General features: G+C 40.3%; 1 protein-coding gene across 3 annotated transcripts in view; it reads right to left on the reverse strand.

Annotated features, from left to right (window-relative positions):
• Positions 1-2,126: 2,126 nt before the first annotated feature.
• Positions 2,127-24,177, reverse strand: part of EFNA5 (ephrin A5) — a 214,210-nt gene continuing 192,159 nt past the window's right edge. For 2 of the 3 annotated variants that reach the window (XM_053409086.1, XM_053409085.1), the window contains exons 3-5: positions 11,704-11,769; positions 11,219-11,299; positions 2,127-3,859 (exon numbers count right to left, since the gene is read on the reverse strand). In XM_053409086.1, coding sequence (XP_053265061.1) covers positions 3,738-3,859; positions 11,219-11,299; positions 11,704-11,769 — 269 coding nt within the window. In that variant the 3' untranslated portion in view covers positions 2,127-3,737. The remainder of the gene's footprint in view (positions 3,860-11,218; positions 11,300-11,703; positions 11,770-24,177) is intronic. The other variant, XM_053409087.1, reaches the window with a different exon arrangement.

Here is a 24,177-nt window from a genome sequence, read left to right on the forward strand (position 1 = left end):
AATGGCAGCAAGTCTATTGTAGGGAGATTTGTCTCACATCTGAAAAACTCAGGGGTGAATGCATGGGAAAAACTTGGTAATGCCAAATCAGAAACAGATCTGCCCATTCACTGCTCCAAATTTTAAACAGGGTGGGTGGGGGGAGATATATAAAAAAAAGAAACTTGCCAGGGTTACGGAATGGGGAGGAAAAAGAACACATCTGATGCAGGGCATTTGGGAAGTAAGACTGATGAATACACATAATCTGACGGCAGTATGAATGAGTTCCATATTTTTCAAAACTGACACAGCCGCTGCTTTGATAAAGCAATTGATAAATATCAGTTTTTTAAAAAAACAAAAAAACAAACAACCAAACACATTCCCTCAACAGCTACTGTTTCTTTCCCTCAGCAGTGGTTATACAGGAAAGAATATTATTTACATATGGCCCCTCTCAAATTTGTTGGCTTTTTTTTGGTGTGAGGGCACGCCAGTCACTGTAAAACATCACATGTGATGCTGGCAAGGCCCCTTTTGAAACAAACCATCCATGAAAAGAATTTTTTTTAAAAGACAAAGAATCAGAAGGAAAACCATCCTCACAAGAAATAAAGAATAAGAATCCCAAAGCCATTGAGAACCAACATGCTAACTCAACCCCAAAGGGGAAGGTTAAGCCTAAACATCACAGGGCTCCAACGTCAGGACATTAACACTGAGGACAAAATATCAAGCATCAAATGTCGCACGGCTCCAAGTCTTGACATCGTGAAATCTTGAGCGTCTGGGTGCATGGGTTTCATGGGTGAGTTCTGAATGGTGACTTGTTGCGACTACTTGCCATTTGGTTCTCAGTCGCCACAGTGAATGCTTCTGTCATATGATCAGTGGGGGTGCGTTTCTTTTATTTAATTTTTAATATCATGAAAGTCTATTTATTTTCTCACTTACAAAAGACATAAGAATCAAATTAATACTTTATTATCAAACACTATATACAACAGAGGCTGCTAATAATACAGAATTTAAAGAACAAAGCATTTTGTTTGTTTTAACTCGTCTTTCCTTTGCCATCCAAGAAAGTACAGTACAAAACAATTATTTCTAAACTAACACGAAATGTTACCTTGTCGTCTATTAAAGGATACACAGTATCCACAAAACAGATCAATCCTTATTTCCCCGCTACCCTTTGCAAAGCCCTCGGGCAAACTGGGAGGGGGTGGCATAGGGCACACTTGCCTGGGCTCAGGGGCTGCCGTAGCGGAATCTGGCTCTTCGGACTTCACGCCGGGGGACAAAGGCTGCTGTAAACTTCCACACTGGCACGCATACACACACCAGAGAGATTCAAAAAACCTTTAGACGTTGCTCATTTGGCATGATTGAGATTGCCTGATGCCATTAAGTATCCAAAGCAGAGGTCCTGCAAAATTACTGCCCACAAGGATTGCGCTGGATGTTGAACAGTTGTCAGCGACTTTTGCTGTAAGGCAGTGCCGCCTTTATTTGTTAGGTTAGCAGTGCACTGTGGCAAAGCAAAGGGCTGAATTCACTGTGGTGAAAACTTCGTATTGCTAAAAAAAAGCGTGCTCTCGAGACAGAAGTGAGTCGAGTTTTTCATTATTTATAGATGAATTATGGAAAACAGCTATAGTCATCGTTAGGACATCAACTCATGTTTGCAGTTGACATGGAACCATCTCAGGGACATTAAGTGGTGTGCTCCACAGCCATGACTTTTTTCACTATCTCCAAGGTCATTACTTGCTAGCTACCTGTGCACTGCCATTTCTGAGATATATGTGCACCAAGTGCATTATACTGAAGAGAGAGGATTTATTTAATGTAAGGACAGTGCTATCTCTCAACATAGGCTGTTAGTGTGCGGTATTAGACGTCTCTGTGCTTTCAAACACAGCCCATACTGTATGGTATCAGGCAAGCCCAGAGTGCTCTAAATTTACTTTCTGCTATTTTTGGATCGTAAAATCCTTCAACTTTTTTCTTTTAAAAAAAACACATCCTGCTTTCCTCTCTTAAACAAACAAACAAACAAAAAACATTCGCAAAATGCTGTCCATTTGCATCATGATTTAGTATTAAATTACACTTTTTGTTGTCCTGCGGAATCTAGCGCATTCTTGTAAGGCTTTGTTCTCAAGAGTTTGCGGTATAAGTCAACTTTCCAAAACAATCACTTCCATGATGTCTACTCAATCTCCTGCAAGTCAACGCCTGCCTAAGCCAATGGAAACCCACAAGGAAGGCATTTCCTGGTAAATGGTTTTTATTAGTCCCTAACAAAGTAGTTTTCAGGTGCCTAAGGGTTCAGCCCTGATTCCAACCAAACAAGACAGCACCCCATAATCCTCTTACCACTTTTATCATCTTTAAATAGGACAAGCATATATAATTACTTGGTATATCTAAATAATGCATTTTCTATTCTAGTGGGTTTTCAAAAAAATATTTAGTTCAAGGTCTTTGGGAGTCCACCTACGTATCCTCCTGCTGATAAAGGTATTTCTTCCACTTTTCAACTGTGTTGGAAAGGAAGAGAGCTACAAAACCAATGCCTCAACGTTCACTCCAGAGTTCAACACGCTCTTCCTAACCTTTTCCTTCTCCCTAACCCACAGCCCTCTATGACAAGTATCCTGGTCCCTTTCTGGCAGGAGTTTACTCCAGTGGTTGCCAAACTTTCAAAGGGAGGCAAATCATGAGCACCCTGGAGATTTTGCATCTCTGACCATGTTTTCTCCACCCGGTGCTGCTATCATCCTAGCATGTATCATCACTTAAAGAGTGGTATCGAAGGCTACCGGCTAGTAAATCAGCCTTGGGAAAGGTCACTTTATTCACACAAAGAAGAAGAAAAAGGAACAGAAAATGCCTCTTTGCATTTGAAGAAAAAATATTGTAGCACCATGGTGATCTGTTTCAAAAGAAAAATAATCTGGTGTGCACTATCCACTTAGAGAGATACCAGAGGCACTCACACCCCAGCGAAGCTTCCTCTATCTGACCTTGCTTGTGTGCTAGCATTCCTCAGTAGCCACTTTCTTCTCCCCTGATGACAAGAGTGTCTGTTGTGGAGCTTAAGTTCTACTGTGAATGATCTTTCAAGGCAGTTGCATACAAAACAGTATCTCTTTCCCTATGAAAAGCCTGTTCATTGATAAATTCCTGGAGGGAATGGCGTTACGCTATATCTGTTCTCAGTATCTCCCCTCCAGTCCTGACATGGTGATACAGTGCCTTGCATGATCGTCTTACAGCGCTCAGCGAGGAGACATAAATATTGTATCGGAGTGAGTAAAGACTCCTCTTGGTTTTCCAAACAAGTTCCTTATCTTCCAAATGACTGCACCTGCTACTATTCTTCCTTCTCCACATACAGGTGGGCCCAGAGAGCTAACCGAGGCGGTATCTTAAGAGAGGCTGCAGAGAACGTAAGAATCACTAGTGTCAATATTGAAATTTGGCATTTTCATTTGGAGTCCTTTTATTTTAGAAGGGGTCAAGGAAAGCCACGGGGAAGATCGGGAGTGGCAAGAGGGCTAGTTATGCCTCTTCAATTTTTGCTCACAGTTCAGGTTGCAGAGGAAGAAGGGGAGGAGATTGGGGAAGGGAAACAAACCAACATCAGCAAAACCAATATAATGTCCCGTTCTTGGGATGAGCAATTAAGCGGATCTTTGATGTTCCAAGACCCTGATGTTGTCTGTGACAGATTACTATAATATGTGCTATAACGTCAAAAGCATTGCCAGGAGGAACAGGAGGGTTGCCAAAAGCCGACTGGATATCCTTGGTCTCTGTGCTGCGCTCTCACCACGGGACGGCTCAGCAGACTCATGTACGGTATCATCTGTTCAAATGGGGGGGGGGGAGAACACACAAATTCTAATGAAGCATTGCATCTTTAATGAGCCTCGAGATTACAGCTCCAGCATTTCAGTACAATACAGAAAATCAGATTTTGTACTGTGTGGGGCTTTAAAAACCACAACACCCCATCATTTATACACATGTGATGCACATTCAACAAACATTTCTCTCTCTATCAAAGTGAGCAAAAAGCTGCTAGCTGAAATACCAGGCATGTGTTCAATTCCTGGCATTGTCTTGTGCATTAATATCTCTGTCCCAGTTGCATTACCCCCAAATCAGCATGTGCTTCAACTGTATGTTACCATTCATACAACACTTGTTCTCCACGGCACAATTAGTAGACTGCATTTTATTGGAAGGCTAGGCTTATTGTGTGGAGATGACAATTCTGTTAGTTTTACCCTTTAAAAAGCTCAGGAGATGGGAAGTGCATAACTACTGGTGCATGTTAGAGAAATCCTAAGTACCACAATAGTGAAACAAGTCAGGTGGCCTACGTGAAAGTATTGACGTGTCATAGCGCAGTGGCTGAGCTTGTGGCTTTGCATGGGTTATGTCCCAGGTTAAATCCAGGTAGGACTAGAAAAGACTTCTGTCTAAAATCCTGGACAGTTGTTGCCAATTGGTGTAGACCAGCCTCTTCCAACCTTGGGACCCCAGATATTGTTGGACTTAAACTTCCATCATCCATAGCTAGCAGGACCAAGGATTGGGGAGCCAAGGTTGGGAAAAGCTGGCGTAGACGATACTGAGCAAGACTGATTTATACTAATTAGCTTCTATTTGCACTGAAGCTTTTAACCCTGTAAGTATTCATATAGAAAAGAACTAAAAACAGAAAAGGCCTGTAAAGGATGCAGTTGTGTGTGCAACTTTTAAGTGTACTGAATTTGTGGTTTGTAATATTAACTCTAATGGAGTTGTGATTCTAATTCTAAAACTACTGATGCTAAATAGTTATGAGCAAATTTGTTTTTCCAGAATCATAGCATGCCTATTTGAAAGCTTTAGATTAACACACTGTAAGTTACTCAACACCTGAAGGAAGCCCTGGTTAGTGAAGTTTGATGTTTTATTGTGTTTTTACTATTTTGCTGGGAGCTGCCCAGAGTGGCTGGGGAAACCCAGCCAGATGGGGGTATAAATAAAATTATTATTATTATTATTATTATTATTATTATTATCAAGCTCAGTGGGTCTAAAAAAATCAAATTGGGTTTTCACTGACGAACATAGCTTTAATTGTCAAATATTTGGACAGTGATACTGACATTATCAGGGTCACTATATGCAATGGAAAATGTTAAAGGGCTGATAAAAACCTTCACCACTGATTTTTGCTGAATACCAGAATGGAATTAATACAATTTTTGGTGAATTACAGCTAATGAAAAATAACCAACATTAAAACTTTGAGGAAAGCCAAGACCTATTAGTGGTGAAACAGGTAGAGCAGAATATTCTATTTCTCTTTTGAACACATCTCAATGATATCACAAAAAGTCAGATGAAATTTCAGGGTACATATCAGCTATTCTTAACAGAGAAAATATTAGTCATGTTAATTTTTATTGAGTATGTCAGACATACTAGTTGGATCAGTTTATGGTGTCAGAAAAATGTTCAGATTCGAAACAGTCTCTATACTGTATATGATACATCAGGCTAAATTTTTTAAGCAAGTTTTATGAACTTGCATCCCTGAGTAAAATCCCCAGTATGGTAGAAGAATTTTTAATTTTTTCCCCAAATACTTAACACATTCTGAACTGGCTCATAAGTTACTTAAAAACTCAAAGTGCATTCATTTGTTGATTCATCTGAATTAAGCTAGCAAAAGCAAGGCACTGGTTTCAACTCCAATGCTTAAAATCTCACTTTAGTCATAAAACAGATCTTGAATGCATGAGTTTATTTATTGATGTATCACAAACATTTAAGCCCTGCTTTTCTGTTTTAAAAAAGATGAAAACAAGACAATAGAAACATAATAAAATACAAAATTAACGGCAGGTAAAAGACAAAGATAAGAATGGCAGATGAAACAATTTACAAATAACCACAATGGGAAGATTAAGAACAATTTACAAAAACCACAATGGGAATATTAAAAAACAACAACCAAAAACTTAGTGGGTCAAATGACAGCTGCAAGAGAGAGGTCTTCGTCCACTGGTAGCAGAAAAGAGGCAGATTCACTCTTGCTAGAGAGTATCAGAACCTCAGAGATGCCATCTTGAAGGTTCTCTCTTGCATGCTGGCTAAATGCAACATAGATTTGGGTTGGATGGGGAATAGTTTTTCTCCAGGTAACCTTAATGAATGGGCAGACTCAAATGGAATCACCTTTAAACATCCTGCTCCTTATGTTCTTTTATAGGGTCTTATTGGAGCCCTCACATTTTTAATATTGTATGGGCCCACCAAGATTATCTGCTTCAAAGCTTCTCCAGGAAACCCCTAGCACCTAGAAGTACTAATTCACATTAGAGAATGAGAGCTGATGATGTCTTCTTCAATGTACTGCCACATCCTACATTTTAGGAGGCAGAATGAAGTCAAGTTGCCCATCTTGCCTTAATGGTTTATTAGAGAGCTAAACAGAGATAAACCATGAATTTAAACACAATGGTAGCATGTTATTGTTGATTAAACTGCTGGTGTAGACCCTCTCTGAAATTACTGCCCTAGAAATAAAATTTAAAATGTTTACTTTGTGAATTATGAGTTTCCACTATTCAGTTTCCTCCTTATTTTTGATATTGTACAAAATGTATGGAACCATAAATTGGATATACTTCCAATTATTAAGCAATGATGGGTAGGTAAACAAGGTGGTTACCCAAGTAACATCTATTACTGTGGGAACAACCAACTTTGGAAGTCAGATGCCATAGAATGTTATTTTTTGGGTGCAATAAAATTTCAGTTGCCAAAGTTTCAGTTGGCATTAAATTCCTGGAAGATCGCTGTATACAATTACTGGTTGGTGTTATTAAATTGGCTGCTGCTCTTATTTTTATTTATTTATTTTAAATCTTATTTTAATTGGAATGGGCTGATTTTAACTAATTTTTGTTTAAGTTACTTTGGAGGAAAGGTGGTGGGGCAAATAAAAGAACAAATTTGACTGCTGGGCAACTGCCTTTGTCCCCACCCCAAACGTAACAGACAAAAGGAGAGCACACAAACCAGACACGTACACTACAATACTAGCATGTTAGTACACAGTTTAGACAGCATGCAACAAAACTCAGTGGGACTGTCCCTGTTAACGAAGCAGCATGTTAATAGCAAACTGTTAGTGAGCTGGGAATTACTATCAAATATTTTCTCAGGCAATCTTGTGAATATGCTCTGTGGATGGGAGCTGGCCCTGCTCCAGATCTCTATACATGCTGCAATGTGACTTCTCCATTAACTTCAAAGTTGTTGTTGCCCTATACCAGCAATAGGGATACAGAGGTGGAGCTACCTTGTCATCAAAGGTGGGAGGAAGGCTTTGATTGTATGAAAACTTTCTCATGCAAAAGAAGCCTCTGCGTCAGCGTAAATGTGCTTTTCATTTAGGCATCTCCCTGCACCAACTACTCTTCTTCACTCTACCAACATTTTGCATTGTGTTTAGATACCAAACGCTAATGACTCATTAACATGGTTTCGCTGCTCTTCTGCAAAACAGATTCCTGGGCATTTTAGGATCTTCATGCTCAGAAGAGGAACATTCTCACTGATAAAGCTGACAATGATACACAACTGCTCTAGACTTTTATGGAAACTGAACTTTTTGCATAAGTATTTTGCCTTTATCGATACTGAGAAGTGTGTGTTGGAACTGGTTTGATTTTGCTTTGCTATAACATATTTTGGGGATGCGGGTGGCGCTGTGGGTAAAAGCCTCAGCACCTAGGACTTGCCGATCGCATGGTCGGCGGTTCGAATCCCCGCGGCGGGGTGCGCTCCCGTTGTTCGGTCCCAGCGCCTGCCAACCTAGCAGTTCGAAAGCACCCCCGGGTGCAAGTAGATAAATAGGGACCGCTTACTGGCGGGAAGGTAAACGGCGTTCCGTGTGCTGCGCTGGCTCGCCAGATGCAGCTTGTCACGCTGGCCACGTGACCCGGAAAGTGTCTCCGGACAGCGCTGGCTCCCGGCCTATAGAGTGAGATGAGCGCACAACCCTAGAGTCTGGCAAGACTGGCTCGTACGGGCAGGGGTACCTCTACCTTTACCTTATAACATATTTGTGTCTAACGTAGTATCTTAATCAGAATGCCTTGCAATTTGAGCAGCTGCCATAGTACATCTGGGGCTGCCTATGTGCTTAAGTTTCAAACAGTTGATAAATTCCAGCCCAAGGCACATCCATTATGGAAAAATGACATCTAAAACAGGATAAAAGCATTTTTAAAAGTATTTAAATTCTCATTTGTGAGTGCAAGTAGTAGTCTTTTTAAATAAATGCTTTAAATATAAGGCGGACAGTAGCCGGCCAACACAAAGGTTTTGACTGTAAGAGTGAAACAACAGCAACACCCTGATATACCAGTGTGATGAAAACCAATGTCACCTGTGTCCTGTGTCAGGAGTTAAATGCACTATAATTACTCTGCATTGATAAACAGAGTTTGGCAAATTTGTCAGGATAATGATGGCAAGGGGTCCTTTCTCCTCTGGTGAGTGAATGAGGTGGTAATGAAGCTTTCAGGTTCTACCTATTGTTCACAATGGATTAGCTCATATTCAAAAGTTGAAGGGATAGATAAATGCATGTTCAGCTACTTATAAACTGTTAAGAAAAAATGGAAAGTGTAAAGAACTCAGATTAAAAACAAGGATCAGATAATGGAAGGTGGAGCTTGAGTCTCTCATTCTTCTCTCTGAAGTCATTGAGACAACTGAAAAGCCCCCCCCCCACTGGATTTCTACTCTCTGCTAGCACTGGGGTAGAGAACCATTGGCCTCCAGGCAAAATTAGGTCTGTCATGTGCCCCAATTTGGCCTGTGAGGCTGTTTTCCCTAACCCATGCCCACTTGCCACACAACTGACATCATATGTGATGTCAGGTGTGTGGTAGTGAGATATCCAGCAGTCAATGAATAATTTGGAGCCTTAAAATGCACTCCCAAGTTAAAGTGAAAGATATATAACTTTTCATTCAAGGTAATATCTGTTTCAATACTGATAAATGCGTGTGTACATTACTGTGGTGTCATAGTAGGACATGGTTTGTAGGACCTAATGCTTGCTACCAATCAAGGCTTGTGGTAGCTTGTACAAATGATACATAATTTGTAGATATGTTGATCAGACTGAACATAGCTCGCTACGTTGTAATTTGAGGGGGCAGAGCTTAAAAGGAAATTTAACAAACTGCAAAGCATCAGGAAATATGCTTTTCAGCTACAAAAATAATTTAGGAATGTGACACAGTGGTGCGGGGTGGGTATTACGTATATTATTATTTTTCCTTTGAGGTTTTTGGGAAATATATAAAGTCATCTTTCAAAAGAATGTGGTTTTTGATAAGTTCTGTTGCAATGCTTGTGCTCTGCTACTAGGTGTCACTATAGAGCTGTTTGTGCGCTTGAGTCAATGCAGACCTAAGCCTTTCCAAGCTCCTTCTTGTGTATAAAATCCATTTTCTTCTTTAATCACGGTTAAAGCTGACTTCAGCATCAGATTTAAACATGGAGAAGCTGCTTGGCAGACCATGGTTAAGAGTTAGCATCAACTGTGGTAAAACAACAACAGAGAATTCACATGCAAGGAGCAATGGCTGGAAGGAGAAATGTGCAATTCCATGGGCCACTTCTAATCTCTTAACAATGATTAAGTGACTGGCGTGTTATATCTGCACTGGCTCTTAGAGACAAATCAGTAATAGAACATACAGCACAAAATAGTTGTCCTTTGCAAACAGTCTTCATTAACTATCTGTGATAGGGACTAATAAAACTTCCTAGTTCCTTAGGATAAGACTATGTTTCTTTTACAGGGCAAGAGTATACTCAAGTATGGTAGAATAAATTTTCCACCCCACAGCCTAGAATACAAATACAATTATCAACTAGCCATACAGGCTCACTCTAAGATTCTGTATTTAATGGATAATGATTAAAATCTCTCATGTAAAAGCAATGTCCACAGGCACGTTCATGTTCAGTAGACAGTTTAGCTTTCAAAAGTTCTTTAATATTTTCACTATAAAAACAGAACTGAAAAAAATAGTGTTGAGGTAACTGATTACAGATGGGATTGCAAAAAAATGCGTTTGCAAGTAATTATTTGAAAAAAAAGAGTTTACATATATTTAGTTGGCAGAGTGCATATATAAATCCATGCACACATAAAACATCTATAGAGATGCATATTTTAATGAGCTCCAGCTATAATTATGTACATTGGTTTCAATGGGGACAGTTCTGTTTAGGCTTAACTCAATCCCATTGAATCAAAGAAATTTAAAAGCATTTAATTAACAAGATTGCACTCTAAATTTACAGAGCCAAACTTCCAAGTGTATGTATATCTTATTCATATTTATGAAAGCATTTGTACTGCAGGCAGTCTTTTAAAGCACACAGACATATTCCCATCGAGATCAGCCTGAATAGTAATACTCATTTGCACAAGGATCTTTATGAACACTTGTAGACAACTCTTTCACATATGTTATTAGTTTAAAGGTACAGAATGATATTCAGCCATTGTTCTCATTTTAAAGCCTGAAATAATTTTGATTTTAACCAGTAGAACTTATTGCATACTTGTTCTACCATATAGATCAAAACGTGACACTTTTGGAAAGGTAGCTTTATTAAATTTATAAGATTCTGTCCACCCATTGGACAACTAACCTATCAATGATGTTATGGTCAATTGCTTGTTGTGGGCAGGGAAACCACTGGTTTAAATGCTTCTAAATACATAGAAATGTAAACATGTAAACAATATCAAAAGTATATAAAAACACACACACACACATTTCCTCTCTTAATTATTTATGTCCTGAATGGATACTGTGGTGTTGCGGCAACTTACTGCAAAAATGGGGTGGGAATGGGGACAGAGGAACTGCTATTTTTTAAAAAATTGGGATGCCATGTTTGAGTAAATAATTTGTCATGGAAAAAGCATACTTTGCCTCCCATCCATTGGACAAGAATACTAGTGCTAGCAAATGAGAAACACCATAAGCAATATTAGCATTGCGGGAAATGAGTAAAAGCAGAGTCATTTTACCATGCAAACTATGCAGAGAGAAAGAAGGGAAGAGAAGCAGACGCACCAGAGGATAGAGGCATTTGTTAAAAGAGATTCTCTAAGCATACTAACCTGCTGGTTCTAATGAATTTTCTACTTTGTCGTTAACATCGAAAACACGGTCATGAACACCTATAGTTTTCATACAGTTGTCTATAACAAAAATAGAGATAACAGCCAAATATGTTAGTGAGACACCCTTAAATCCCCCATTTTCCTTTTTGTTGTTGTTGTTGCTCTATGTGATTTCTATTTCTATTATATGTACGTATCTCTTAGTTGTGGCATGCTTCCAAACGCCACAATAATTGTCTTTTTGTACAACAGTCTAAGAAACAACAAGTTAGCAACTGCTGTGTACTTGAAACAAATAAGAGTAAAAGCTTTGTGAAAAATGATAAAAAAGATATGGTGAAAACAAAAACAAAAAAGCCGCTATATAGAACAGATACCACACAGGATTCAAGAGTCAAAAAAGAAGTTTTTACTGCTATTTAACAGACCAAACAAAGCATGTGCTATTAAGCCACCCTCTAAGCAAGATCTAAATAACTTACTTGCAGGCCGTACAAAGACTTTCAGCTTTAGACAGGACCTCCTCCCATTATCAGGGATTGCAGATGCTGTTGAAGAGAAGGGGGAGGAAGCATAGTTACTCTTTGTCCTACAGACATAATGTAGTACATTCTTCTTTTCCTAAGATAACACATCTGCAGCACATTACAAAAGGAAGAAAGTAGATGATATGGGGCAGTCTGAATAGCAATAAAGTGAAGCTTCAAGGCCACGCCACTGCTCTTTTTCAAAAGAAAGAGTGGCATAACAACTGTGCAAAGTAAGAAGCCACAGAACCCACCCACCAGACTCTACCCTTGAACCCCAATAAGACTCAGGCCAACAACAACCACAGCAACAGCAGCAGCAGCAGCAACAACAAACCAGCTTGCTTCTACAAATTGGTTCTAAGGGCCAGTCTGCATGGCCACTTTTGATGTAGTAAGGTGGGTGCAGAAAATCATTTTCACATGCTAACATACTAAATAATAACTACCTGAAAGCTGCAGTGGCTTAAAAATTCTAATGGGAATCATTTTTTTCTGCTGCTACTGAGTATATTTTTTCAAGAACTACTGGTATGGGGCTGGATGAATGGAAGAACTCCTTCCATTCACAGAAGGGACTGCAATCTATTCCAGCGGAGCCTCTTCCTGGCTGAATTTAATATACAGTGGTACCTCGGGTTAAGAACTTAATTAGTTCCAGAGGTCTGTTCTTAACCTGAAACTGTTCTTAACCTGAAGCACCACTTTAGCTAATGGGGCCTCCCACTACCGCCACGCCACTGGAGCACGCTTTGTGTTCTCATCCTGAAGCAAAGTTCTTAACCCTTAACTGTTTCTGGGTTAGCGGAGTCTGTAACCTGAAGTGTATGTAACCTGAAGCATATGTAACCCAAGGTACCACTGTACTCCTTCTTCCACCAGAATTCCCCCCCGCCCCATGCTCTCTCCCACACTGTTACAAGGAGTTCTCCGACCCTCCAGAGAGAGGTGCCACAGTGAGAAGGAGACCTTGACAAAGTATTTCTCCTCAAACAGCAGGAACACACTGAGATTGGAGCTCAGGTCACAGGAGCTCTGTATCCAAGAAACACAATGATCCAAATAAGTGTAAAATATGTCTGCATTGTGGCAAAGAGATGCAAAAGCCAGGATGAACTTGCCCTGAACTTTGGGCTGAGGCTTGCACTAAAATGGTGTGCATTGCCACAGAGCAAATAGTTACTTCCACTGGGGCTGGGAATGTAGTACAGACATCTGGCCCCACTTGTGCGCAATCGACTCTCGTACGACTGCATATACGCGTTGCACCAGGAAATCAATCAATCAATCAATCAATCAATCAATCAATCCTAAGCTGAAATGGCTAAAGAGAGCTAGAAAATCCTTGTAGCTCACAAGGATACCTTCCCCAGAGTCAGAACAGGATGCCAGTAAGCCAAAGGTCCTGGCTCCAAAATGGCACATGGGAGCTCTTGCTGCTGCTGCTGTGCTACCCCGCTCAACAGCTGTTCGGCCGGAATCTGTATGTACTGCAGTAGGCTCCCCACTTACTCTCATTTTGCTTATGTGGGGTGGGGGCTGGAACGTAACCCCCGCATAAGTGGGGAGTCACCTGTATTAAGAAAAGCCAGTTAACTGTTGAAGATTCTGATTATAAAGTTACTAAAACTGTGGTCCTTCTTCACCTCAATAAAAGTGTTTCATTTCTTCATTACTGGTTCTAGGGGGTAATCATGTGATGCCGTTTAAACACTGGAAACTCTGCTACATTTATGAAATCCCTGCTTTCAGCAAATCACAAAGCTTCTTTCAGGAATCATGAACTGCTAATACAGTGGTACCTCAGGTTAAGTACTTAATTCGTTCCGGAGGTCCGTACTTAACCTGAAACTGTTCTTAACCTGAAGCACCACTTTAGCTAATGAGGCCTCCTGCTGCCGCCACGCCGCCGGAGCCCGATTTCTGTTCTTATCCTGAAGCAAAGTTCTTAACCTGAAGCACTATTTCTGGCTTAGTGGAGTGTGTAACCTGAAGCATATGTAACCTGAAGCGTGTGTAACCCGAGGTACCACTGTAATTATATGCATTGATGTGGAAATTGGTTTGCCTCTAAATTAACACATGTGGTAGGTCATACGACTCATTGAGTAGTCCAAATGTGCACATTTTTAGTCATATGACCATGCACCACAGGGAAATGGAATCATGGTTTGTAGCACATCCAGATGTCAGTCTGTCCACCAACAGGTATATTATTATTTGAGGATATAACACTGGATGAAGATAAGTGTCGTACTGATTGTGCTACATAATTAACCGCTGCTGTTGATTTTATAATGCTGTAAAGAATTGCAGTAAATGAAAGGAGAAAAGCCCAGGTGAGTGAAGAGCTTGGTGGTGGGTATTATGAAAACAATCCATTTGTTTGATTATGGATGCCGCAAAGAATCCAACTGCCCTGTACTAGACAGCTGGCTTGGAGAGGGTTCGGCAGACAGCGCCCACGAGACTGGTGCTAAAAAAAGGCCTTTGTGATAAGGCGCTGGTAAAAGGCACCGAGGGATAGTATTTGTGACAGACTTGAACTGGAGCTCGATGACAAAAAGAGATTAGTGGTTTGTGTACACAGCCAGCCAATAACCAACACACTAAGCCTCAAGGTAAGTGGGGCTTATAGGGACTTTGGAAAGACTTGCTTAAAAAAATACGTGTGGCTTTATTAAGCAAGTGTTCTTGTTCCAGAGCATATTCCAAGTGCTTCCACGATCTCAGAAGATGCTAACTTTGATAATTTTATTTTCATTGAGCATGCATGATGCCCTTATTCAATCTGCTGCTCCTTTGTATAGTTGATTATAGGTAGACATTAATTTACTGCAGCTTCATTATTGATATATGCAGATGTAGACGGTAAAAGAATTATGAACCGGCTCCTTCAGACTTTGAGTCATTGTTTCCAAGGCATATTTTCTGGGGGAAAATGACAAGTTCAAGGAGGGAAGGGAGGAACACAAGAGAAAGAGGGGGTGGCAGTTCAAATAGAGTAAGCCAGCACTTGTTAGAAGTGCCTGCCTACCTCTTTTAATCACAAAACAAAACTGAACAGCAATGATGCTTTCCTGCTCTGCCTGGTACTCACTGACAAGCAGTTAAGAAGTGCTAACAGCTGGCTTGGCCGTAGGCTCTCACTAAATCAAAGTTGGTAAAAAAAACAACCAGCAACCCTCTCTCTACTGACATTTACAGTAACTGATGTGTTACAGGGCACCATTGCACTCTATAGGGGCATCCAGGAAACTGTGTCCTTCCTGTGGCCCCTGATGAATATACAAATCCTTCTCAAGACAGGACAGGATGCTTAACAAAATCGGAATACTGTATTCCTTACCTAACAAGCAAATTTGCTTGCCCTGTTGGCCTAAGCAAAAATGAGTATTTGATTATTTCCTGCTCCATCCAGACTTTTAATTGATTTTTACAAATGACAGCCTACATACTCAAAGGCAGGATGTCAGTTTTATGCTCTTACTTTGGAAGCTATTATTTGCCTTTGCAAAATAAAGGCAGCATGGATTTTGCTATCCTATAAACTACCTGGTGTATTTTTTCCTCTAATAAAACAGAAAGGCAATCGTTTCCATCTGCTCTCTTTATGATTATAACCAGTTTTACCACAACTAAAGGGAGAAAATGCACAAACTGCTGACAGATTAGTGCTTATATGGTAGCTTTGCCTCTGCATATCATGGGATAGTTCTACTCTTTCATGCCCAAATACTAGTTTTGCATTCATTCACACACTCCTGACGAGCTCTGTGTTATTGTTTGTTTGTTACTACTTTTCACAGAGTATATCCCCAAGAATAAATGCAGACGCCTTTCACTCTGAATGATGTCAGGTACCAAGAATAAGATTGATATCCCTTTAGTAACTTTAGCAGGGTGATTTTGAGTTTCTTGCTTGCTTTGTTCTTCTTTTACTTTGAAACAAAGCTACAATAATTGCATTTAAAATGCATTAAGCAATCCACAAAAATTAAACCACTACCAGGCATTGCTAATCCACATTCCAAAATACTAGCAGATGTTAAACTTTTCTGATCAGAAAAATAGTATCTTGACAAATTAACTGATCTCTACTTTTATTAAGTATTCAGAATCTGAGCAAGCACTGATTCCGTCTATGAACCCTTACTGATTAGTGAATTCAAGGTACATCTGCAATCAGGGGTGCTAACACGGATCTTCTGCATGTCAATTTAGCCAGACACCTCACCCTCAAAATCAAGTACAAATGTGCACATGCTAATTTAAAGACATATGCAAATTTAGAAACAAAGAAATACAAAGTGGCTACACACAAGCTATCAGATGTCTTAAAAGACAGAATGCCATCAATGGAAGCTTTCACCATAATTGTCTTTCCATGCTAAAAAGCCTTAATCTGTTGAACTCCTGCCTGCCACACAGCTGTTATCACACAAGAGCCCTGCTCTCCCACAATGCCAACCCTAAATCATGCAAAGAACTGAGGTTTTGTTAATTGCAGACCAGTTATGTTACTGAACAGCTTTCATCAAATTGATCTTAGGCTAACAACCTACATTCAATACAATACCAGACATGGTATTTCAGGTAGGATGGGGCTATCAGAGTCAAAGCAGATTTAAGATGTTCAGTCAAGGCTCAAATGCCTATGCATTGATAAACAGTTTAAAGGCAAGCAGCTAATACTATAGCAAACAGTCTTTCTTTCTTTCTTTCTTTCTTTCTTTCTTTTTGAAATAACAATAATTTGACTCTTTGACATGGATATACCTATTTAAGCCCCCCAATTCCCTCTCCTCAACAGGCAAGAAAGCAATTAATCACACCACACTCTTTCCCCATTGTGCTTCCCGAATCACACTTTCTCAAGTACAATGTTGCACCCACCCACAATATGGGTATATTAATGGTGCACTTTATTTACATTTGCATTGGCAAGAAAAATGTTTATTGTTTACAAGGGGGCGGGGAATACACTTCTTGCATGAAATTAAATTGGAGTTAGAAAGAACACACAGGGGGATTCAACTAATGAGTTTCAGCAGCAGCAGCCCTGTGCAAAAACTTCCCCCTCCCTTCTCCCTGTGTCGCCCCCTCAATTGATTTTGCAAGGGCTCAGGAGAACCCCTGGAACAACATGTGGGGGGAAGGAGGGAAGGATTGATCCATCTGGCAAGCCAGCATGCTTGCATCAATGGATCAATCGCCTTAGCATGGCATTCAATTCCTTTCATGAATTCCTGTCTCTTGTTGCTACCTTTTGCTTTGGGCTGGATACACCCAGTCACACTAAAATCCTGATTTCTCAACTTTTTTTGGACAACAATCATTTTTCTACAAGAAAAAGAACTTTAGGGTGAATCAAGATTTCCTTTCCCATTGTCTGGAAAAGGGCTATCTGGTTCATTCCGAAGCTAGTTTTTAAATCTTCCCTAGTTCATATATAATAATAAAATTGTAGACCTGGAAGGAGCCCAGAGAATCATCCAGTTCAGCAGGTCTATCTCCAACTGAAAACATTAACTATCAGTCGCTATATTTGACAAGCCTAATAAGTAATAACGGGGACTTTCTTTTGACTAAGCTGGATGGGGGAAATCAGAGTCTATTGAAACTCTAAAACTAGCATAGGTACAAAATAGCAGCAGTGTCTTTCTGGCCTTTTAGGCACTAGCAAAGCTAGTGATGAAGATAAGTGGATGTCAAGGGATAGACAGAGATATTTTTCTGCCCCTCTGTATAACTTGCATCTGCTTAGAAGAGAATAAGAACAGCACCTGCTCTTAAACAGCACATACTGTATTTGCATAAGCAGTTTTCTCATTCCAAGATAACTTGCTTGCAAGAAACTTTGAGCAACACTTTCTTACTCTTTTGTATACCCAGGTCCTATTGTAAGAATGTTTCGTGAAGAGAGATCATACTAAGTTACTCTTCTGTGAAACACTGGCACAGACCATTCAATTTGTTCATTATGTTGTTCATCACTACTGTATATTCCTTACTGAATTCTGCTTTTGTCTTTTCTTTGTATATCTGCTGCAAACAATTTGCACTACTGAGCAGCTAAGCTTAAGGGCTCCCTATTATTCCCTGTTTGGTGTAGTGTCACAGGCCAGATGTAAAACCCAATGTGTTTAATGGTGAAACTGACCTAGAAGCACCTGCTTCATCTTAAAATAACCATGCAGAATTATTAGCTCCATTAGGATGTCATTCCATGCTGGGAGAGTGAAATCTGAACCATGAGATTTCTCTCTCTCTTGTCATTCTAAAAAATAGCTGTCTACAAGACTGGAATAGATACCCAGAAGTCACAAAAACCAGTCAAGCGGTCCTAGTCAGTCTGCAAACTTTGAAGGCACAAACACAAGAACAGAGCCAACTCTATCCCACTACAAGCAAGTCGGAAAAGGATGTTCAGGCAGTTTTCTGCCTAAGTTATAACGACAAGCTCTTTGGGGTGTGTGAAAAAAGTATTTATAGCAATGATTTGCCTTTAGCCATTTCAAGCACAATACCATTGACATTAGTCAAATCCAAGATCCACATAACCTTACATAACCCTCAAATCTTAATTCTGATAGCCAGAAGCACCAAAATATCCAATACTCTGTGTCAGCCCCAGAGATTTGGGAAGTTTCATTTTTAAGAAGCGCCATCTGCTTCCTCCTTTGTAAAGAAATGAGTTTGTGTGGGAGCATTAAAAATGCAGTTTCCCATTATGTTTGCCATGGGCAATATTTCTCAATTTGCGGGAGTTAAAAGAAAAGAGAGCCTATTAGTTGTTAGCAGAGCTGAGCCTTTCCCCTGTAGGATTTAGTGTGATTTACAGTACAACACAAATGTATGTAGATTAGCCAGGTAAATGCAGTATTAAGCATTAATATTCTTCTCACAATGCAAACTGAAAAAAGTTTCACATTTACATAGACACAATTGAAAAGGTCTAGTGAAATTTAATGAACCAACAAAAAGTAAGCATGAGTATGATACATTTACAAAAGGAATTCTGTACATTGAAACTATTTTTTACAAAATTAAAAATCATAATGCAGAGTATTTCTACCCACAAAGAAAGCTCCATCCCTCTGAAATCTGCACGCTTTAAAGATTTATCTGGATCACCATATATTAATTCCCATTTCCAACCCAAGAATTAATTGTCCAGTTGTGTCTGAATCTGACCGCTCATAGAGACTTAAGTCTTGTACATTCATTACTTGCTCATTCTTGAAACTTGCTTTATCAAGCATGCATCCTGAGTAAATTGCTTTCCTACATAGCCGTAGGAGGTGACTCAACTTGCTGGCAACATTTGATCTCACCTAGTCTGCCGTATCTCTACATTTAATCATCAACAGGGTCAAGCTACTGACAAAGCGGAAGATTTTGAATATCTTGAAGCAAGAGACAGGAGGATGCCAGCTGCAGATGATACAGCTCTAACAACTACTGAGAAAAATGCAAAAGCATTCGTAGAACATTTGCCTGACAATGTTAATTGAAAAAAAATGTTTTAATAAGTAATGCATTTACTACTAATAATGATGATGATGAATTTATTAAATATGTGCACTCCCTTTCATCCAAAATCACAGGGTGGTCTACAACATAAAAATGAGAACACAAAATACATAATTAAATGAAACAAACAAACCAGTAACACCCTTCCCACAAACAACACTCACATGCACATGGGAAACTGATTTATCTGCCTTCGTCAGCTTTGATACGGAGTTACTGAATGTGCCATGCCACTATGTTCCACTGCAGTGCTTATACCTGAGGAGAAACTGCCTCCTCTCTCCTGAAAGAGGGGTGTAGTGAAAGTCCCCTAAGATACATTTGTTGGTGTTTCAACACGAACATAGAATGAAACACAAAACAGAACTCATATGCCTTAAGACAGCAAATACCCCAGCTCATACATCCCATGGGGTAGGTGCTTAATTCACATGGCAGAGGAGCAGCGTAATCCCCTCCCCGCTATCACATCAATAGCATGAATTGTGTATTGCGTGTCAAGGCCCCCAAGCCAGCCCCACAGAAGAAATAAATTCACACAGGCACAGATTTTGGTTTAAGGTTAATGGGCAAAATTTAGGCCACAACTTTATTGATTACAGCAAATGTGAGCGGTATTTGCTTAGGCATTGGCAATAGACTCTATCTGACTCCTGCCCACCTTGCAGGGAGTCAGGGAGGGTAAACCACCCAAAGAGGAAGCCACATTGGGGGAACCCGTCTGCATCTCCCCTGGTGTTCCCAGAGGCCTGGCATGGCCCTAGCCCCTCAAGCGGACTTCGGACAGGATCCAGGCCCTGGATTCCTTTACCAGAATACCCTTGAACATGGAGGGGCAGGCGATGGCCAACCTCCCCTCCCACACACATCAATAAGCCAATGCCTAACCGCCAAACCTTACGAAGTTGTAGCAATTGCTAAAAGGTAGGCAAAAACCAAGTGGCCAGTGCCAATCTGCCAAATGGAAAAATCCTACCCGTCCCCCGTCCCAAGACAGGTGACCAACCAAAGTCCAAAGCAAGGCCAGAGGGTACCTAAAACAAAAGGGAGGGTGGATGGGTGTCCGGCAACGTGAAGCAGGTGCTCAGCACATGTCACAATGCCGCTTTCATAACCCCCCCATGATCACCCCACTCAATCGCGATTGGCCAAAAGAGGCATGGGGTGATCGTGGTGCCACCCTGGCATAAAGGGCATCACTCCCCCCACAGTAGGGGGGGGCTGTGTTGTGGGCCCACCCACAACCAGGACCATCCTTTAAGATGATCCTATTTCCCACAAATGGTAGATTGTCTAGTGCACATGTGGGCAACAAGGGTTTGCATGCAGCCCTTGGATGCCTTTTGTGTAGCCCACCATTGGTGCCTAAGCTAACACTGCATTCCCATCCCCTGGGAACCCCCTCAGGGTGATTGTGTTGGAAAGAATGCACTGGGGAAGGACATAGCTATATCCCCCAATACAACTGTACTATCTCAGTCCACCAAACACTTGAGGGGCTGTGATTTGCATGTGTAGAGAGAGATGAATCCCCTCAAGTGTTTGGCAGGCAGGACAATACTGGAATTATTGTGGGTGAGTAGGTGCTGGGGAGGGACATCCTCACTCCTTCCTTGGTTTCCATGGGTCAGTTGGTATACAGGGCATACTGCAACTCTTTTCTTTGGAAATTGTGTGTGTGTGTGTGTGCTGACTGTATTTTTGTGTATGTGTGTTAATGGTTCCTGAGCTCCCACTTCTGCGAGTGGCCCTCGGAGATGAGGGCTTGCTCACCTCCAAGGGCTGGTTCACAAGCTACATTATCAGCGTACTGGAAGAACTCACACTGTTGAGCTACTACAGGAATTAAATGCCCTGGGGATATATGACGTAGGTCTCTAATTTTACACTTCCACTGGAACATTTCAATGACAGTGTGACTTATAATGTCCCAGAATCAGAAACGTAGTTAGATAACTGTCAAGTTATTTCAACCTATTAACAGTGCATAAAAGTATACATTTTTTCATTTTAAAAATGAAATGCTAATCCAAAGAAATAATAACTCAGTTTTAATTAATTTCATCTCTAGACAAGATAGAACTAAATCAACTGATGGACATATCATTGTCACATTAGTAACAGCAAATCCCTATCATGTGTGCTATCATGCAATTTGCTAGGGTTAGATTATATTTCTGTACTTGGTAAATCAATTGTTTCTGTTTAACCCAATTTGTTGATTGTTTGATTATAATAATGACCAGTAGCTTTCCCACCATTATAAACTTTCACTTTCATAGATTAAAATTGTAAGCAACTCAGAAACCATTTTTTAGTTCACAAGGTGACTTCTGATAACATTTTGCCCTTATCTACTACTACCAAGTGCATAATCAGTTAAAGCAGAGCAGTTAACAGCAAGTTTACAGGTTGTAGGATTTGGCAACACTTTGCTGATGGAACAGAAGATGCACCACCATGACAAGTATATCAGGAGTGCTGCCCAGACTTCCCAATGGAGTGGCTAAAACAAGATGAAGTCATGAGTAGGATGTATACTTCCACTATACTCACTGTACAGGAGTTGTGTAAACTTACACCCAATTGACAATGCAACTTTATACAAGCTTGAATCTGGCACAATACTACTCCTGCACTGCTGACCCTCAATACCATGGCAGATCATAGGTGTCAGGCGTCAGGGAATCCGATCCCCCGAAGGTAGGCTGCTGGGAATAGATAAGACAGGAAAAGTTCTTACCAAGGTCTTTTATTCAATATTCACAGAGAGAGGCTTAGAAATGAAGCCTCTTGGAGTAATGGCATTGTTCTGAGTAATCTCCACCCCCCAATCTCTCCTCATTTGTCAACAGCACCACCCACCTTACGGTGGCCGCTTAGGGCCATTTGTCTTTGAGCCCTTTGCTCTTCTACTTTCAATGCTCGCCAGGTTCTGGGAGAAGGGGGGTCAGGAATGCTTTCTAGTGATAATGTGGCAGCCAACTGCTCTGGCTCTGCCTTCCCCTCCTCTTCTTCCATTATTTCTCAACTTTGCCCCTCATCTACCTCTGAGCTGTGACTTCCTGCAAACCACTGTTGTAAAGCTATGCTGTCTTTCTCTTCCCTGGAAGGCTCAGGCTGGGGAGGAGGGCGTCTCCACCATTACTCCTCTGCCCAGTCCCTGACAATAGGATACATTTCAACCCAGCACCCAATATACTTCACATAGGGAGACTACAACTCAGATCCTAGGGTATGTGGCAGTGATCTCTCTTTCTCTCTTTCCCATGTTGTGCACACTTTGAGCTCACAAGAGGGAACCCCATTTTGTGAGGTTCTTCTAGAGTTTAATAGGCTACTTATATCTAGTTGATTTATTTGGTATAATTTGCAAGCTTAATTTCTTCCAACCCTGAATAATTTAAATAGCACTATCCCCAAAACAGTTCTGGAAATGGTAAGTGCAAGTTCAGCTGGATTAGAGCAATCTAGTCCAGAATCCTTTTTCTTAGCGGCAAGCCATATGTCTTGAGGAAGCTCACTAGAAGGGAATGAAGCCAATAGCTCTCATCACTGTTATGCCTTCACAACTCATATTCAGTAGTCTATGATGGTACTTAATCATAATAGCTAATAGCCCAATAAATATTGTTCATGCATTTGTCAAAATCCTGCTTTAAAGCCATCTAAGCTAATGAACATACTTACTTCTTGTGGCAGCAAATTCCATAAATTATGTATTTGTGTGAAGTACTTTTACTGCCTGCCTGAATGTACAGCCAATCAATGTCAATGGGTGACCCAAGTTCTAGCATTATAAGAAGAGAAGGAACCTTTTGCTCTGGTCACTGTCTTTATAGACTAAAAGGTAACAAACAGTTCAGACTTCCCTTGTAGTGAAGGTGCGCCAATCCTGTGATCCAACTGTTAATCTTCTATGTTATGAAAAGCTAAATGAAAGTATAGAATGACAAAAAATGAATAATTGTTGATATAGCAAAGAAATCTGAACAATTGGCAATGCATGAATCGTCTTAGAATAGAATTGTAGAGTTGGAAAGGACTCTTGAGAGTCATCTAGTCCATGAATCACAGCTAAAGAATCCATGACAAATGGCCTTCTAACTTCAGTTTAAAAACCTCCAGTGAAGGAGTCCACCACCTTCTAAGATAGTCTGTCCCACTATCAAACAGCTCTTCTTTAATGAAGTCATGCTGATTTTCCCTCAGAAAAGTTCTTTTTCTACAATATGCTTAACATACCCAGATTAAGTAATGCTCTCTAAAAATTAAACTGGGTGTATACCTTGGTAGATGCTCTCTTCTTGAAACATGTTGTGAAGGAAAATTTAGAGGTAATTGTATGTCTGTCTTCTATCTATCTATCTAATAAAATTTAGTTTAAAAAACTCTTCCACAATGGATATTTTTAAGAACTCTATTGCATGCCCACTGGCTTTAGCAGTTTTTTAAATCTTAACTTGCGAACTGGTTCTAAACTTCTAAATATGTTCTTATCTCTTGATCAGGGAAGGCCAATGCAGATGATTTATTTAGTTTCAGTGTAATTTCCTTGTCTTCGTCAATGTTCCTCTTACACCTTTGTCATTACTGTCCACTGCTTGTCTCGTTGGCTTCCTGCTTTTAACATATTTGGGGAAGAAAAATAAATTGTCCAATTCTCAGCAATTTGGTCTTCACATTCCTGCTTGGCTTGCCTTACTTGAATTTGCAATACAAATGCCAATGCTTTTCTTTCTTTTTTCATTTGTACATTCACAAGACACAGTTCCAAGTTTCCTTGATTGTTCTGTTTACTCACATTAGTGTCATTTTGGAGAGTATTTCTGTGCTTAAGCTAAAGTATGTCTAAGAAAATAAAAGTTTACTGCGAAAACCTACATACCGTAT

This window comes from Podarcis raffonei, chromosome 11 (assembly GCF_027172205.1).
Source record: "Podarcis raffonei isolate rPodRaf1 chromosome 11, rPodRaf1.pri, whole genome shotgun sequence".
NCBI classification, from domain to species: Eukaryota; Metazoa; Chordata; class Lepidosauria; order Squamata; family Lacertidae; genus Podarcis; species Podarcis raffonei.